Source organism: Hyperoodon ampullatus (genome assembly GCF_949752795.1).
Source record: "Hyperoodon ampullatus genome assembly, chromosome: 1".
NCBI classification, from domain to species: Eukaryota; Metazoa; Chordata; class Mammalia; order Artiodactyla; family Ziphiidae; genus Hyperoodon; species Hyperoodon ampullatus.
In genome coordinates, this window is record NC_136914.1 from 14,224,886 (window position 1) to 14,242,747 (window position 17,862).

General features: G+C 41.3%; 1 protein-coding gene across 1 annotated transcript in view; it reads left to right on the forward strand.

Annotated features, from left to right (window-relative positions):
- Window positions 1-724: 724 nt before the first annotated feature.
- MANBA (mannosidase beta) overlaps window positions 725-17,862 on the forward strand; it is a gene marked incomplete at both ends in the record, with an annotated part of 144,998 nt that continues 127,860 nt past the window's right edge. The window contains 5 exons of the mRNA XM_079719116.1: window positions 725-901; window positions 7,909-8,003; window positions 10,007-10,112; window positions 10,937-11,107; window positions 15,708-15,831. Of these exons, the coding sequence (XP_079575242.1) occupies window positions 725-901; window positions 7,909-8,003; window positions 10,007-10,112; window positions 10,937-11,107; window positions 15,708-15,831 (673 nt within the window). The remainder of the gene's footprint in view (window positions 902-7,908; window positions 8,004-10,006; window positions 10,113-10,936; window positions 11,108-15,707; window positions 15,832-17,862) is intronic.

Here is a 17,862-nt window from a genome sequence, read left to right on the forward strand (position 1 = left end):
TGGGCCGGGCCTTATGTTGCACGCTGTACACGGATTTTCTCAGCTCTCACAACAACCGTACGAATTAGATACTTTAGTACTGATTTATTGTTTGAAGGGCAGACTGTTCTGAGACAAACCTGCAGAGCTGCAGGAGGTGGGCGTTACCCGCGCCGGGCAGACACCTGCAGCCCTGATGAGAGTCTGGGGAAACTGGGGGGAACTGAAGTGACGGGGTGTCTTGGTTTTCGGTTCTCTGAAGCAGTGAGGAGCCTCTCTTGCTGTAGTTTCCGCACATTACTGTCTGTCCCTGAGCTCCCCGAGGCTGTGCGCTACTTTGCGTCCAGAGATTGGTGTGTCCCAATTAGCGTGCATGGTTCTCGCCTCCCGTTCAGACGCCGGAGCAGCTGGAATAAGAGCCGAGGAGGACCCAGACTGCAGCGGTCCGAGCCCGGAACCATGCACGAGGTGGCGGCTCCGGCACTCGCGACGCCGGGCTTCGGCCAGTCGGCACGATATCCGCGCTCCCAGCTAGCCTGCGGAGCCTGAGGAGCAGCTGAGGTCCTTTCAGCTCAGCAGACCTGGGGGCGTGGCCGAGAGCCGGGGGCGTGGCCGGGAGCTGGGGGCGGGCCCCGGGGCGGGGAGAGCTAGAGCCCGGGCTCCTCCCGAACAGAGGGTAACTTCCGCGGCTCAGCGAAGCGCGGGGTTTCTTCCCCCGTGGGTGGGTGAGGTACCGGCCACCGGCATGCTCCTCCGCCTGCTCCTGCTGCTTGTGTTGTGCGGTGCGGGCTCCGCTGCCATGGTGGTCAGCGTCAGCTTGCGGGGCAGCTGGAGGATCCGCAGCGGGAACGGCTCGCTGGAGTTGCCCGCGGAGGTTCCCGGTTGCGTGCACAGCGCCTTATTCCACCAGCGGCTCATCCAGGTACTGTGTGCGGCCTCCCCGCCGGGAGCCTGCGCCCGCGTCCCTCTCGTGGTGAGAGGGGCCCAGGAACGGCCTGGCAGTCCCCGAGCCCGGGGCTGTTCTCCTCGCTTTGGCACTAACTTCCCCTTTGCGTCTTGTGGTCTGGGGGTAGGGGAGGTGAGGGGGTGGGGATGGGGACGCCGAGGCAATGTATCTACTCTTGGCGAAGATCACCGCTGGGGGCCGGGCTAGATGGAGGCTGACTCACGCCCACGATGGGACAGCAGCAACTCAGGAAAGCGGAGGTCCAGACAGTTCTACTGGGGGTGTTATTGCCATAGTTCTCCAGTGAAGCGTAGATTAGAAAGGACGTGTTGTCACTGACAAAGCCTAAAGCGGGGGATTATTGTTTCAACTACCCCAACACTGCAGAGCACAATAGTCTTTCGCCAAGTAAGGGTTAACTGTATTCATTAATGCCTCAGTTTTTCATTTTCGCTTTTAGGCACCAGGGAGTCAGATTTGGAATTGATACAGCAGCACATAAGCTGAGGAGAATGAGACCTGCAAGTGTAAGGTTAGGATTGTCAGTGCTAGTGTACAGGCTAAATAATTTTTAAGGCTGATTGGGATATGAAGAAAGATGCTGTTTCCTCTCAGGGCGTGTGATGTGATGTGTGTGTCCCAATAGATGCTTCAATTTCTAGACTTCTGGTGGAGGACGTTTTCCTGTTTGGCAGCCTGTGGTTAGAGGTTTGCAAACAGACTGCCACCTCCCACTGTTTTTTCCTTCCATCTGCTGCACATCTTTAATGGCTTTGCTTGGGACAAGATGTACTTGATACGTGGTTTGCATGCATTGTCCCAATCCTCATAACAACTCTAAAGAGTAAGTCTTCTTATCTTCATTTTATGGATGATATGAATTATGGAGCCCAGAGAAGTTAGAGAATTTTCCCAAGATCACACAGCAATTAAGAGTGGCAGAAATGGAGTTATAACCCAGCCTGGCCTGACTTCATAGCCTTCTGTACTGTGTGACACTTACCCTGTGTGACACATTGACACATCATGTGTTTTTAAAACACTGGAGTTGACTGTCAGGAATATGATTCAAAGTTTACTTAAATGACAGGACAGTCAACTAGGGTTATGCAAAATTTCTGATCTGGTACCATTAGCCTTTTGTCAAGAATGTGTATCAGAAAGGAAGCAAATGTAAATGACACTGACCATGGTCCTGTTTATTTTTTAAGTAAAGAATTCTCAGACTTAAGTATTTGAACTATTTTTAGTTAACAAACTACTTATGACATGGACCACAGGTGACCTTGGTACCCCAAGGCTTCACTTACCCATGCTTTGAAAATGCCTGTGTTTCTTTTGCAGCGTTTCTCCTTGCCTCATTTTCCTGATTAAATTAAGGCAATGGAAAATCATTAGTGGCTGTGGTAAATCAGATTACTGTTTCATGTTACAGGGCTACATATCAAGAAACAATGTTTGGTTACTCGTTAATGTGAATGATGTGCTCACAGAATGAAATAACTGACTTTTCCTCGTGGGAACAATTTACAATGTCTGTTAAATCTGTTAATAAATTCTTAGGAAAACTTTAAGTTTCAGTAAAGGTAGATGTAGTTCTTAAATGGTAGTGGGATAAGAGATGGGGAGCTTTTGGGGATTGGGGAACTCCAGGCCTATTGACAATAATCATCAACATCAAGTATCATTATGGAGTAATAGGATGTTGTTATACTACCTGCTTTATTATGCCATCCCTTTTTGGTGTTGACCTAGGAAATATTTTATAGTTCAGAGCAGACACTGGTCCAAATACAGTGTTTACATGAGAACTTGAAACATATCTTGCTGAAGTCATTCACCTAATTATCTCGTAAATATTTATTCAGTACCTCCAATGTGGCAGGCATTATTCTAGGTGCTTGGAATCAAGTGGTGAAGAAAACAAAGTCTTTGTCCCAATAGACATTCTAGTGGAGGAGATAGACAGTAAACAGATTAATAGATAATACAGTGACAGCGGATACACTGAAGAAAAATAAAGCACGTTAAAGGAAGAGAGAGCGAAGGCTTGTTGGGAAAGATTCTATTTTAGAAAAGGTGGTTAAAGATAGCCATTTTGATAAAGATCTTTTGATGAGTTCAGTTTTAAGCGGAAGCGAATTCCCAGCAAAAAGGAAGAAAAGATTGCAGTGAGGAGGGGAGAGCCCTTGAGGCAGGAACGTGCTTGATGAGTTCCAGGAATAGTAAGCAGGCCAGGAGGCTGTAGCCCTGTGACCTGGGGGGCAGGTGGATGATTTCAAAGTAGCCATCTGGGGCCGATCATGCAGGGCTTGGAGGCCATTGGGAATAACTTTTGGATTTTATTCTGCAATGATGGGAAGATATTTTTAGCTACATTTTAGTTAGTGTACATCCTTATTCTCTTAGACAAATTTTTAAAAGTGGAATTGTTGATTCAAAAGAGTATTTTTTTAGTCTTTTGCTATGTATTCTAAGTTGTTCTCCATAAAAATTGTACCAGTTTTACACTCCCATCATGACTTTATTGGAGTACTTGTTTTAAGTGCTAGACTTGGATATTATTTTAAAAAGCAAAAATAGAAACAATTTACTTTCTAGTGAGGTTAAACACGTTTTATATGTTTATTTCATGCTTATTGGTGATTTGGGCTTACTTATTCCTGTTTTTTACCTATTTTTCTATTGACTATTTATCTTTTTAAATATAGATTTGTTAGGCCTGTTGTTATATATTTTCAAAAATTTCCCATTTATTAATGATATATTTTGTCATATACATGTTTTAAAGTTTTATATGTTGAAATCTTGTAAGCTTTTTTTCTTTTATGATTGTTTCTGTCTTTGGTATTATGCTTTGGAAGTAATTTCCTCTCTCCCAATTAAATAAATATTTACCTATATTTCCTCCTTTTAGTATTTTTATAATTCCTCTTTTGTATTTAAAAATTTGATCCATTTGAGTTTTTTCAAATGGTTAAACAGTTTTTTATATCACATGATTTGAACAATTTCTCTGTTGTCCACTGATACAAAACATTACTTTTATCATGCACAAAATTCTTATATACTGAATTTTCTTATTCTCTTTTAAAATTCTTTTAAAAAGAATAATAAATGTTTAATACTTACTGTACAAATATTGATGCAGAGAAATATAAAATATAAAGAAGAAGGAAAAAGCTAATAAAAAGCATACTATTAAGCAGAGGTAGAAATTTTCATGTATATCTTTCCAGACTTTTCTAAGTATATACAAACAAATATAATAATATAAAGATGAAGTCAGTCCCTGAGATGGTTTTGTAAGCTACTTCTTCATTTAAAATATATGATGAACATCTCTCTGTATCTATAGAAAATCTCTCTGTATCTATAAATGTCTATAAATATAGATCTAGAAAAATTTTTAGTAACTGCATAGACTCCATTATAAAGTTTTTCTTACTCAAAATATACACTTAAAAATAGAACAAAATATATTGTAAATATACACATACACTACTAAAAATGGTAGGTATGAGATGCAATGATCATCTGGTATAAAAGTGTAGGTAAATATGGCGTGAGGCACTGAAGCACAGTTGAAAAAATGTAGACCTTGGTGTCGGACTGAGTTTGTTTCATGCCTGGATGTACTTCTGCTTCATCATGGGACCTCAGGAAAGACACTTCACCTTTTGGAGCATTAGTTTCTTCCTCTATAGAACGGTATTTACAGCACATCTTTGTTATGAAGATAAGAGTGAGTGAGTGCCTATCTTGGAGGCTGATATAAAGTAAATGGTCAATAAGTGATACTGTTACTGTCTTTAGGGTTCGTGGGTTTGCTTATGAACTCAGTCACTTACGTGGGTCCTTAGTCATCAGACGTAATGCTGAACGTAGTCCTATTTGCTTTAAATAGGACTCAGAATTTTAATATGAGCAAAGGGGATCAGACCACTCTGGAACCAAATTAAGTTGGTTGCTTAGCATTTGCAGTAGTTATTATAAATGTAATCTGAGTCTCTGCAACTTTTAATTTAGGGAGGTAGGTATTTGCCCTTAAAGCAATTTTTAAAAAATAAATTTTATTTTTTTGGAGCAATTTTAGGTTCATAGCAAAATTGAATGGAAAATACAGACAGTTCCTATATGTCTCCACACATGCACAGCTGCCCCGCTATCAACACCCCCTACCAGAGTGGTACATTGGTTACCATCAGTGAACCTTACAGTGACACATCATTATCACCAGAAGTCCATAGTTTATGTTACAGCTCATTCTTAGTGTTGTCCATTCTATGGATTTTGACAAATGTATAATGATATGTAGCCACCATCATAGTATCATTCAGCGTAGTTTCACTGCCCTAGAGATCCTTTGTTCTCTGCCTATTCATCCTTTCCTCCTTCATCCCTGGTACCCTCTGATCCTTTTACTGTCTCCATAGTTTTGCCTTTTCCAGAACATCATATAGTTGGAATCATATAGTCTGTAGCCTTGGCTGTAGATTGGCTTCTTTTAAGTAAGAGAAAATATTTAACTTCTAAATTCTGTTTGTCTAGAAAAAATTTATCTGAGAATATTACCCTCTGGAGCTTGACATGCAGCTTCCTTCAAGGAGCCGGGGGATAGGAAGGAGTCTTGCGCCCCACAAGCCAGATCATCACCCAGCCCTGGGGCTCCGCAGGTTAACATATTGCAACTGCATTAGCCTTCACACCTTTCTTCTCATGATATTTTTAAATATATTGGATTAAGTCCACAGTGTAGAGTTATAAATAGGGCTGGGTAGAGACACATAGGCAGGTTAATAACTAGGTGCCTCTTCAAACCTGTGTCCTTAAATATTTACTCCATGTTAGTTCAGTGGAGAGGCTGAGTCCTGCGTGTGGGGAAGAGAAGAAAAGGAAGCAGCTGGCACACCCCATTTAGCAGAACAAAAGCTCACCATTAACCAGACCTTAAAAGTCAGTTTGGTGATTATTGGTTGTTATTAAATCTCGTCAACCACTGACTGCCCCTTTGGTATCTTTTTTGTTTTTTGTTTTTTGGCTGCGTTGGGCCTTCGTTGCTGCGCACGGGCTTTCTCTAGCTGCAGCGAGCGGGGGCTACTCTTCATTGCGGTGCTCGGGCTTCTCATCGCGGTGGCTTCTCTTGTTGCAGAGCAAGGGCTGTAGGTGCGCGCAGGCTTCAGTAGTTGTGGCATGCGGGCTCAGTAGTTGTGGCACACGGGCTTAGTTGCTCTGCAGCATGTGGGATCTTCCCGGACCAGGGCTCGAACCCGTGTCCCCTGCATTGGCAGGCGGATTCTTAACCACTGGGCCACCAGGGAAGTCCCCCCATGCCCTTCGTATCTTATCAAAATTATTTCTTCCAGTCAGGAGCAGCTTCTGGCTGATAACTTTCTCTCCATTTTGATACACATCCAGTGATGTTATAGTGCCTCTTGCGGATTTGTTCTCTGGGTAAGTGCCCAGCTGGCTGTTGCCAGTGGCCAGCCCTTACCTCTGTGGAACTGAGACAAAGTTGGCTTTTCCCTCTCAACTTGGAGTTGCAGTTCCTGAGGCAATCACCCTTGGACCTGTCCCAGTTGGAAGGGAGAAGCCCTCTGAGCCTGTGCTGTGTCCCTCTATGTAGCCGTGGTGTTGTTCACAGACATAAGAACTGAGAAGCTTCTCTTACCATTTTCTGTTCCACCTCCTGCCTGGGAGCCCTCATCTGAGAGGTAAAGGGTAGAAAATGAGTAGGAGAAGAAAGAGGTAAGGATTATGGAAGGGAGGACTTGGGGCTGGTCCCTGAGATGGAAGAACGTCTGTGAACACCCAGCAGGCCAGTTGTCTAGGGCAGAGGTCCAGATACTATTTTAGGCTGCATGGGTCATTTGGTCTCTGTCATGTCTACTCAACTCTGCTATTGTAGCATGAAAACTGCCGTATGTAATTTATAAAGGAATGGGTCTGGCTGTGCTCCAGTAAAACTTTATTTATCGACACATGTCCATTCTTAGCTCACTGGCCGTACAAAAACAGGCAGTGAGCTGCATTAGGCCTATGGGTTGTAGTTTGCTGACCTAGTCTAGGCTAATATAGGAAACCTGAAGTCTGTAAGTTTGACAGTATCTATGCTGCCTGTATATTCTCTGCAGAGATCCTTTTTGTGTTCACTTAGTAAAGCTGAGTGAAAAATAACTTTGTAAATGCTGAGTTAATCCAAGGAGTGGGAGTTTTGCTGATCTTTGGGCAGTAGAGGAGAAGAAGTGTTCCTCTTGAGGCCAGCTGGGATAGTGGCAGCAAAACGCAAAGTGGGAACCAGAGGGTGGTGAGTGTCTGATGGCTGCGCACCGTAAGAAGTGCTGCCGTTCATTCTCTGCTGATACCTTGCAGGTTCTGTGTTTGTTTTTTGTTTTTTGTTTTTTTTTGCGATGCGCGGGCCTCTCACTGCTGTGGCCTCTCCCGTTGCGGAGCACAGGCTCCGGACGCGCAGGCTCAGCGGCCATGGCTCATGGGCGCAGCCGCTCCGCGGCATGTGGGATCCTCCCGGACTGGGGCACGAACCCGCGTCCCCTGCATCGGCAGGCGGACTCTCAACCACTGTGCCACCAGGGAAGCCCTCTGTGTTTGGTTTTAGCAGGGGAAGCCAATCTCCATCTCCACACATGTTCTTTCATAATGAAACTATGTAATAGTTGTATCTCAGAGCTCTTTCATTTCAGGTATTTTGATTGTGTTGGGCTTTTTTTTTCCGTTTAAAATTATTTTTAGTATTTTTAGTATGCTCATGCCATGGCAACTTTGTTTGAAAGGTAATGGTCTCTTAAACAGATGGAGCTTTAGCCTTGAGGACGAGATGTGCCAGCCTATGAAATGCTTGCACTCTTAGACCAAGAGTTCATTAATTTTTAGGTAATAAGTAGCTATCATTGATAATTTATTTCATATTAATTTAATTAATTATTTTTGCATATTTAATCACCTACCATAATTTTTATTAACAGGATCCTTACTACAGATTTAATAACCTTAACTACAGATGGATCGCCTTGGATAACTGGACCTATATCAAGAAATTTAAAATCCCTTTTGACATGAGGTACTTACATGTATATATCTATATTTATATCTATATCTATCTATTCATTTATTATTATTATTTGAACTTTTGTTCTTTTTCTGTCTGCCATAATCTTTTGTTTGTTTAGGTTGCATATCAGAACATCGTCAGACTAAAGCCTGTACGATAAAAGTGAATATATATGATTTACGTTTTGATTTGTGTATGAGGGTGGTGCCACTGATCATTAGTCACAAAATTATGTCTTACTCAATCATTTTTCCAGTGATTATAATGGAGTCACCTAGACCTAGTCAATTCTCTTATCTGCCTTTCCTTTTCCCCGCCCTCCCGGTAATCCATAGAGTGTATATATTTACAATATTGTCACGTAGGATCAGAGATACATCCTTTGTTTGGTGTAGTGTTAACCAGCCACTGAAACTAAGGCATTGGCCTTAGATTATGTCATGAGGCCGCGAGGAAAACCATGGTATAGTTTTCAGTAATGTTCTATGCAGCAGAATGTAACCCAATTGTATCTACCACCATTATTGCTAAATCAAAAAAAAAAAAAACCCTTTTGTCCCTTTAATATGACCTTTTTTGGGTAATTATTTACTAGCTTCTTAAAAAAGAAATAAAGCCAGAAAATAGCGCTCCATATCATGGAGTTACTGTGTTCCAGGCTCTTATTTTCAGATCATACTTAAAATATCTCTGATAGGGGGTCCTCTTTCACCTTGACCTCAACATATCCGAAATTTAACCAGTTGACTTTCCCACTGAAAGCTTGCTTTATATTCCAGCAACCTCATTATTTCTCTTACTGTAATACCATCTTCCCAATCTTCCGTGCCCAAGGAGTTTTTGGCTCATCATATCTTTTCTTCATCTCCCTGTATTCGGTCTGTTTCTGAGTCCTGTTAATTTTTGCCTATCATTTCTCTTGATTCAGCCCCTGCCTCCTCATTTCCAAGTTTCCGCCTTTGCCTAGGCCTTTATTATTCTGCAGTCTTTCGTATGCAGAAACATAAGATTCATCTTTCCCAAATATTGATTTTACCATGACATTCTTGCTTAAGAATGACGGTGTCTTCCTTTCGATTGGCAGATTACATTTAATTTTCTCTGCTTGTCTGTGAAAATGCTGCTTACTGTTGCCAATCGTGCACCACTTCCTGCATCTCCATCCCCCATCCCTCTCTCAGCCCTAGGCAACCACTAATTAATTTTTTATTTCTGTGGATTTGTTTCTTGTGGAAATCTCAAAGAAATGGAATTATACGATATGTGGTCCTTTGTGACTGGCTTCTTTCACTTAGCATAATAATGTTTTCAAGCTCATCCGTGTTGTCATATTCACCAGGACTTCATTTCTTTTTATTGCTGAGTGCTGTTTTATTGTATGGGTATACATTTTATGTATTTTGTTCTTCTTTAAACTCTTGTCTCCTTCTTGAAGTCTTTCCTTATGACATAAACTCTGATAGCACTTGTAGTCTATCCAACAAGACTGTACCACAAAGTAGAAGAGTTTGAAAGCTTTCTCTTTGTTTCCTGTGTTTTAGGCTTCAGTGCTAACCAGATTGCAGATTCCTTAAATTCAGAGACTGTTTTAGTTCCCTGTAAGGCTTAGCAGAGTGCTGGGCACATAATGTTCACTCATAGGTACTTGTTCATTGGTTGATGTGTTCTCTTAGTGTTAGTAAATATAATAGTTTGTGACAATGTTTTATGTCTATTATTTAACTTCGTTCTTATAAGAATTTGTGAAGTTCTAGGAAACAAGTCAATGCATGGAAATTAGAAGTCATGCTCATGATTTTATGGTGATGGAAATATTGTGAAGAAAGTTAAACTGGATCACTCAACATAAAAGTGTATTAAAGCAATATTTCTGAAAATTTCATTGCAAACTCCCTTCTAAGAATGTATATTTTCTATGAAATATTTATTCCTTTCATTCTTAACTAATAAAAAAGGCTAATTATCTAAGTTAATGTTCTATACATCTTGTTTTTAAAATCTTCTTTTTTTAGAAAATGGAGTAAAGTAAATTTGGTTTTTGAAGGCATCGATACAGTTGCAGTAGTCCTGATCAATAGTGTTCCTGTTGGCGAAACAGACAACACGTTCAGAAGCTATGTACGTACATAATGACATCAGGTTAAAAAGAACCACTTGTATGTATTTGCGTTCATTGTTATCATGAGTGGCAGTACAAGTCCTTTGATGCCCTGGGTAAGTTACTTTATCTCTCAGTTGCCATATTTGTAGAATGATGAAGACACTCAAACCCTATGGAATTACTGTGAGGATGTAATGAGCTAATTATATAAAGTGATTATAATTATATAAAAATATATAAACTATATATTAGTTTTTGGCACATAGGCAATGTTTGACAAATGCTGTTCCCTTCTCTGTTATTTGGTAATCCAGAGTTTCATGGGAAATGACAGTTGACAAACCATTTTAAAAGAAAATGTTCCTTCCTTTCGGGAACAGTTACCTTAAGAGATTGTATCCTGGTGTCCCTTCCCTCTCAAGGGTAGACTTTTCAAAACAAAAATAACTTATGACTTAGAAATACATGCTATGCATATCAGAGAGTCAGGTTATCACGAAGTGTCTAGGAAATCCTTGGCAATTCAAAGCCATGTGTAAATAGCCAGAGCAGACATTCCAGGGCTAAAGATAGTCTCTGCTTGCTCTGTTTGCCTAGGACCATCATCTGCCAGTAAAAATAGCAGGAGAAAACCTAGAAATCTATGTTTGGGTAGGAGAATGTGATCAGTTATAACTAAAAGTAGTCAACTAAGTTGTACTATTTTGGAGAAGTGCTTTCTCCTGCAAAAAGGCTAAACCTAAAGATTTCAATTATTTTATGCATCTTTCATACATTCTGCCTATATCTAAAATTTTACACAGGAGGCTACTTTCACATTTGTTCTTTCCCTTTAATTTAGAGCTTTGATATTACACATGTGGTCCAAGCAGTAAACATCCTTGAGGTGGATTTCCAGTCACCAGTGATATATGCGGACCAGAGGAGTAAAATTCACACTCACTACAGTGTGCCCCCCAACTGCCCTCCACGTGTGCAGGATGGCGAATGCCATGTCAACTTTATTCGCAAGGTAACAGTCTCACAATGGAGGGGCTTTACCCTTGAGGATGGGATGAGGGCGTATGAAACGCTTGTTTGAAGACTCCAGTTGTATTTCAGAAGTTGCGCATCTCTTTCCTGCCCCCTTAGTGGGATTTAAAAATTAGAAATAAAAACCAAAAGTTACAAGAATTTTTGTAGAGAGCTTGTCTTTCTAGGTTTCCTTCTTGAGGAGTGCTTCAGAACTTAGATATCATTGGAAAAAGAAGAAAAATAGGTGACTGATAATGTACCTTTACAATTTTTTTTTATTTTTTTGGACTGTGCCGTGAGGCTTGCAGGGATCTTAATTCCCCGACCAGGGATTGAACCCATGCCCCCTGCAGTGGAAGCGTGTCCTAACCACTGGACCTCCAGGGAATTCCCCCTTTAAAATTTTTTTTAAAAAACACCTGGGTTTATCAAACTTTTCACCAGACTGTAGGGTTCATATTTATGAGTGATTCTTAGTACTAGCCTTCTGCAACTGTCAATGTATTTGCTGACATGCGATTTTTTACTGCTAGGTTCTCATAAAATCTAACAAAAGATAACAAAACCCACAGGTAGTAAATATTCTTTGTGTATGATCTCAGTGTAGATGACTTGGATTTATCCTAATACATGGATGAATTAGTATATTGTGTGACACTTAGTTTTTAGTTTTATTTTTACTTAAAATTTTTTTAATTGTCGTAAAATACACATAACACAGAATTTACCATCTTAACTATTTTAAGTGTATAGTTCAGTAGGATTAAATATATTCACATTGTTGTGAAACCTATTTCCGGAATGTTTTCGTCTTGCAAAACTGAAACTCTATACCCATTAAAAGACAACTCCCCGCTTTCCCCAACTCTCAGCCCCTGGCCACCACCATCTTTCTGTTTCTAGGAGTTTGACTCCTCTAGATACCTCATCTAAGTAGAATCATACAGTATTTGTCTTTTTGTGACTGGCTTAGTTCACTTAGTGTGATGTCCTCAAGGTTCATCTGTGTTTAACACGTGTCAGAATTTCCTTCCTTTTTAAGACCAACTAAATTCCATTGTATATTGGATTGGCCAAAAAGTTCATTCGGGATTTTCCATACTATCGTCCAGAAAAACCCGAACGAACTTTTTGGCCAACCCATACCACAGGTGCCTAAAGCTCAGTGTGTCCAACACTGCATGTGGGGTCTAAACCCTGTTCCCAGGGCTCCCTGTCTCACTGAATGGAATACCATTCAAAGCAGTCACTCAAGCCAGAAGCCTCAGAGTTATTTTTGATGCCTCCCTGTCTCTTTTTTAAAAGAGATCCGGAAGTCCTTTTGATGATGTTGATGGCTCACAGGCCCAGCCGCTCCGCGGCATGTGGGATCTTCCCGGACCGGGGCATGAACCCGCGACCCCTGCATTGGCAGGCGGACTCTCAACCACTGAGCCACCAGGGAAGCCCACCTTTTCAGTAGTTCTTGAATCTGCTCTTGCTCCATTTCTACTCTCGTGCTTGGGTTCAAAATATTATCATTTCTTGCATCAAATATTGCCCTGGTTGCCTAACTGGTACCCTACGACCTCGTTTGCCTGCCTGCAATTAATTTGCCAAGGAGCAGCCAGAATGTTCCTTTCAGATAAAAATCATAGCACCCCCCCCCCCCGACTTTGTAAAACTCTTCAACAGTTTCTTGTTGCTTTTAGGCGAAAGTCCAAAGTTCTTAGCTCAGGCTGCCCCACGCCCACTGCTCCAGTCTTCTGCCCATCTCTTCCCATTGTTTTCTCTTAATTTCCTGGAATGCATCATATTCTCTTGCATCTTGAGGACTTTGCATATGCTGTTCCTTCTGAAAGGGATGCATTCACTTCCCTCTCCCCTAGGCACACTGGAGAAGTGGTACTCACCTGTCACGTCTCCATATAACAGTCACTGTTATTCAGGGACACTTGTCTTGACACCCGTTCTCCCCCCATTATATGTTCCCTGTCTGTTGCCTTTGGATTTGTGACTATGTTTTCAATGCCTCAATTTCTTGCTATACTGTGAGTGCTGTAAGCAGAAGGACTGTTTCTGTTTTGTATATTGATATACTTCCAGCCTGAAACATAGAAAGCACTTCACAAATATTTTTGAATAAGTGAAAACTTTTATTTGGAGAGATTGTATGAATAACAGTGATTTGTAGCCCTTGCTGGGGAAAATAATCTGCCTTATAAGATGTTGAATATTTTTGCCCGCCTCCTTCTCTCTATCCCTAATAAAAGAATTATGTATCTGAACTTAAAAACTCTCCAGTAAACATCCCCAAGACGGTTTTCATTCTGAGCATGAGAATCTGATATTGAAGTGGTGACTTTATATGATGTGGATGCTGTGAAGTGGTTTTATTTATTTATTTATTATTTTTTTAAACATCTTTATTGGACTATAATTGCTTTACAATGGTGTGTTAGTTTCTGCTTTATAACAAAGTGATTCAGTTATACATATACACATATCCCCATATCCCCTCCCTCTTGTGTTTCCCTCCCTCCCACCCTCCCTATCCCACCCCTTTAGGTGGTCACAAAGCACCAAGCTGATCTCCCTGTGCTATGCGGCTGCTTCCCACTAGCTATCTGTTTTACATTTGGTAGTGTATATATGTCCATGCCACTTTCACTTCATCCCAGCTTCCTCTTCCCCCTTCCCGTGTCCTCAAGTCCATTCTCTACCCCTGCGTCTTTATGCCCATCCTGCCCCTAGGTTCTTCAGAACCATTTTATTTTTTTTAGATTCCACATATATGTGTTAGCGTATGGTGTTTGTTTTTCTCTCTCTGACTTACTTCACTCTGTATGACAGTCTCTAGGTCCATCCACCTCACTACAAATAACTCAATTTTGTTTCTTTTTATGGCTGAGTAATATTCCATTGTATATATGTGCCACATCTTCTTTATCCATTCATCTGTCGATGGTGTGAAGTGGTTTTTATTCTTTATTTTTCTCTGTAATAGAAACTAAATTATCTCTGTTTTAGATAAATACAGAGCTTAGGAAATAATACTTAAATGAGAACAGTTTGGGCAAATCCTCAGGCTCCATCCTACAAGTGTTCCATTCAGGAAGATCTCAGTACTTCTGGTGCTTGTTCTTTTTTAAAAGCTTAACTCATAGCCTCACAAAGTTTAATTGACTGTGTTTTACAAATATTTTTTTTTCTTTTAAGAAGAGGAAATTAGAAAAATTCTGCTCTGGTCACCTGTGTCAGTGTCTAAATGCTGAACTGATTGTTTTTGGGCTGTACGTTCAGAAACCAGGATTTCTGAATTCGTACTGGAGGAAATAGGGGTTGGCAAGAAACTCTAGTTAGAGTTTCTTAAACTGTTGTATCTTTATCTTTCAATATGTTTCTTCATTCTTTATAGTTATTACATTTAAATATAATAGTGGGTGCAGAGATATTTGGGAGAAATTTAAAGAGTAACTATTGTGTTGCTTCAGTGTAATATGCTTTTGAAGAATAAATGTACATAATTAGATTTTATGGTCTGAGAACATTTCTGCCAAATTTAACTGTGTTGCCTAGGTTGATAGATTAGTTATTGTTTTAGCTATCTATTGCTGTGTAACAATTATACCAAAACTTATCAGCTTAAAACAACATTTATTATCACAGTTTCTGTCAGTCAGGAATGCAGGTGTGGCTCAGCTGGGTACCTCTGGCTCAAGGTCACTCATGAGGTTACTGGCAAGCTGTGGACCAGGGCTGCAGTCACCTTAAGCCTGGCTGAGGCCTACCTAAGCTCACCCATGTGGTTATTGGCAGGCCTCAGATGGGCTTCCAGGCTCACTCCTGTGGGCCTCTCTACAGAGCTGCCTTACAGCATGGCAGCTGACTTCCCCCTTGGCCAAGAGAGAGCTGACGGAGCACCCAAAACAGAAGGTGCACTCTTTTATAACCTAATTTTGGACGTGCTCTCACTGCTGTTGTATTCTGTTGGTTAGAAGTGATTCATTAGGTCTAATCCGTACTCAAGGGGAGGGGATTACACAAGGACGTGAATACCAGGAGAGGATCATTTTGAGTCATTTTAGATGCTGTATATGGGACACACACACGCTATTATGGACTTAATTCTGTGCCCCCCAAAATTGTATATTAAAGTCCTAACCCTCAGTAAGGTCAAAATGTCACTCTATTTGGAGATGAGGTCTTTAAAGAGGTGATTCAGTTACATGAGACCATTAGGATTAGTCCTGATCCAGTATGGTTGATGTCCTTATAAGAAGAGGGAATTTGGACAACAGAGGGAGACACTAGGGGCGTGTGTGTGTGTGTGTGTGTGTGTGTATAGAAAAGGCTGTGTGAGGGCACAGTGAGAAGGTGGCCATCTGTAAGCCCAGGAAACCAAACCTGCCAACACCTTGATCTTGGACTTCCCAGCCTCCAGAGCTATGCGAAAGTTAATTTCTATTGTTTAAGTCACCCGGTTTGTGGTGTTTTGTTACGGCAGCCGTAGCAAACTAGTACACATGTACGTAATGTTTTAAAAGAAAAAGGTTTTCATAATGTTTAAGTTTCATGGTAATTAGAATCGATCTTCTTTTTTTCCCTTAAAATTACAGGCACAGTGTTCCTTTAGTTGGGACTGGGGGCCTTCCTTTCCTACCCAGGGCATCTGGAAAGATGTTAGAATTGAAGCCTATAATATTTGTCATCTGAACTACTTCACATTTACCCCCATATATGGTAAGCTAAGAGCTGTGATTTCTTGTTTTTCTCTTTTGAGCCTCCTCTATGTTATAAAAATTGGGTTTATAATTTGAATATATATATAGTTGGCCCTTGAACAACATGGGTTTGAACTGTGCGTGCCCACTTATGTGTGGATTTTTTTCAACAAATACTACAGTACTACATGATCCGAGGTCTGTTGAATCCATTGATTCAGAACTGTGGATGTGGAGGGCTGACTTGGAACATCAGTGGATTTTGGTATCTCCAAAATCCTGGAACCAATCTACAGCAGATTGGTTCCAGGTCCTGGAACCAATCTGCTGTAGATACTGAGGGACAACTGTACTTTTCAGAGACTTATTGAAAAAAAATTTATGGCACATTAAATTTAGAAAAGTGAAAAATATGTACAAACTTATTTGTCATGGAAATTTTTTAAAAATTAATTAATTTATTTTTGGCTGTGTTGGGTCTTCGTTGCTGCACGCGGGCTTTCTCTAGTTGCGGTGAGCGGGGGCTGCTCTATGTTGTGGTGCGCCGGCTTCTCATTGCCGTGGCTTCTTTTGTGGTGGAGCATGGGCTCTAGGCGCGCAGGCTTCAGTAGTTGTGGTGCACAGGCTTAGTTCTCTGTGGCGTGTGGGATCTCCCTGGACCAGGGCATGAACCTGTGTCCCCTGCATTGACAGGCGGATTCTTAACCACTGCGCCACCAAGGAAGTCCCTGTCGTGAAAATTTACTGTATAAAGCAGTTAAGTAGGTGGGTACCTACCTTTTAACATATTCTGAAAAATAAAAAATGAGAGGAAGAAAGAAAGAAAGAAAAGAAAGGAAAGAGGGAGGGAGGGAGGGAAGGAAGCTCTGTTCTCCCAAAGCTGTTTCTTAAAAGAACTTGGGCTGCTGGCTTGCACTCCTTTTTGCTGCCCCTGTAGTCACTTTCAAAACTCCATGGTGCTGAGTTCTTGGTTTGCTCAAATCACTGGGCTGACTTTCTGTCACTGCACGTTTTCTCCTCTGAAGGCCATGACATACCAGCCTTGTTAAGAGTTGAAAATAAACTGGAAGACAGACAAGGCATTAAAGAAGCTCTCATAAGGTAAAGAATACTACTTTTTCAGTTGAAAGGAGCATTGAGGAAAACGTCAGAAATCTCACAGATGCCAATGAATTGGTTAAAAACTGGTCAAATATTTGTTGAGTTCTTTGCCCAGCACTGTGTGTATTTGGCATAGAAAAGAAGAATAATGTGTTTACTCATCCCTGCAAGTTGGTTGAGGTGGGGAGGGGAGATATAAACAATTATCAAGCCAAACTAGATTGTGTCATAGTCTTCGGGATGGCAGCCCCAGTAGTTCAGAAAACCAGAGATCAAAGGATTTGAGAAGTTAGGGAAATCAGGGTGAAGGTGGAGGCAAATGGGATTTTTTTTTTTTTTGCGGTACGCGGGCCTCTCACTCTCCTGGCCTCCCCCGTTGCGGAGCACAGGCTCCGGATGCACAGGCCCAGCGGCCATGGCTCACGGGCCCAGCCACTCTGCGGCATGTGGGATCCTCCCGGAATGGGACACGAACCCGTGCCTCCTGCATCAGCAGGCTGACTCTCAACCACTGCGCCACCAGGGAAGCCCGCAAATGGGATTTTATTTTTATTTATTTATTTATTTATTTATTTATTTATTTATTATTATTTTTTTTATTAGTTTCTGCTTTATAACAAAGTGAATCAGTCATACATATACATCTGTTCCCACATCCCTTCCCTCATGCATCTCCCTCCCTCCCACCCTCCCCATCCCACCCCTCCAGGCGGTCACAAAGCACCGAGCTGATCTCCCTGTGCTCTGCGGCTGCTTCCCACTATCTCTCTACCTTACGTTTGGTAGTGTATATATGTCCATGCCTCTCTTTCGCTTTGTCACAGCTTACCCTTCCCCCTCCCCATATCCTCAAGTCCATTCTCAAGTAGGTCTGTGTCTTTATTCCCGTTTTACCCCTAGGTTCTTCATGACATTTTTTTTTTTAATTCCATATATATGTGTTAGCATA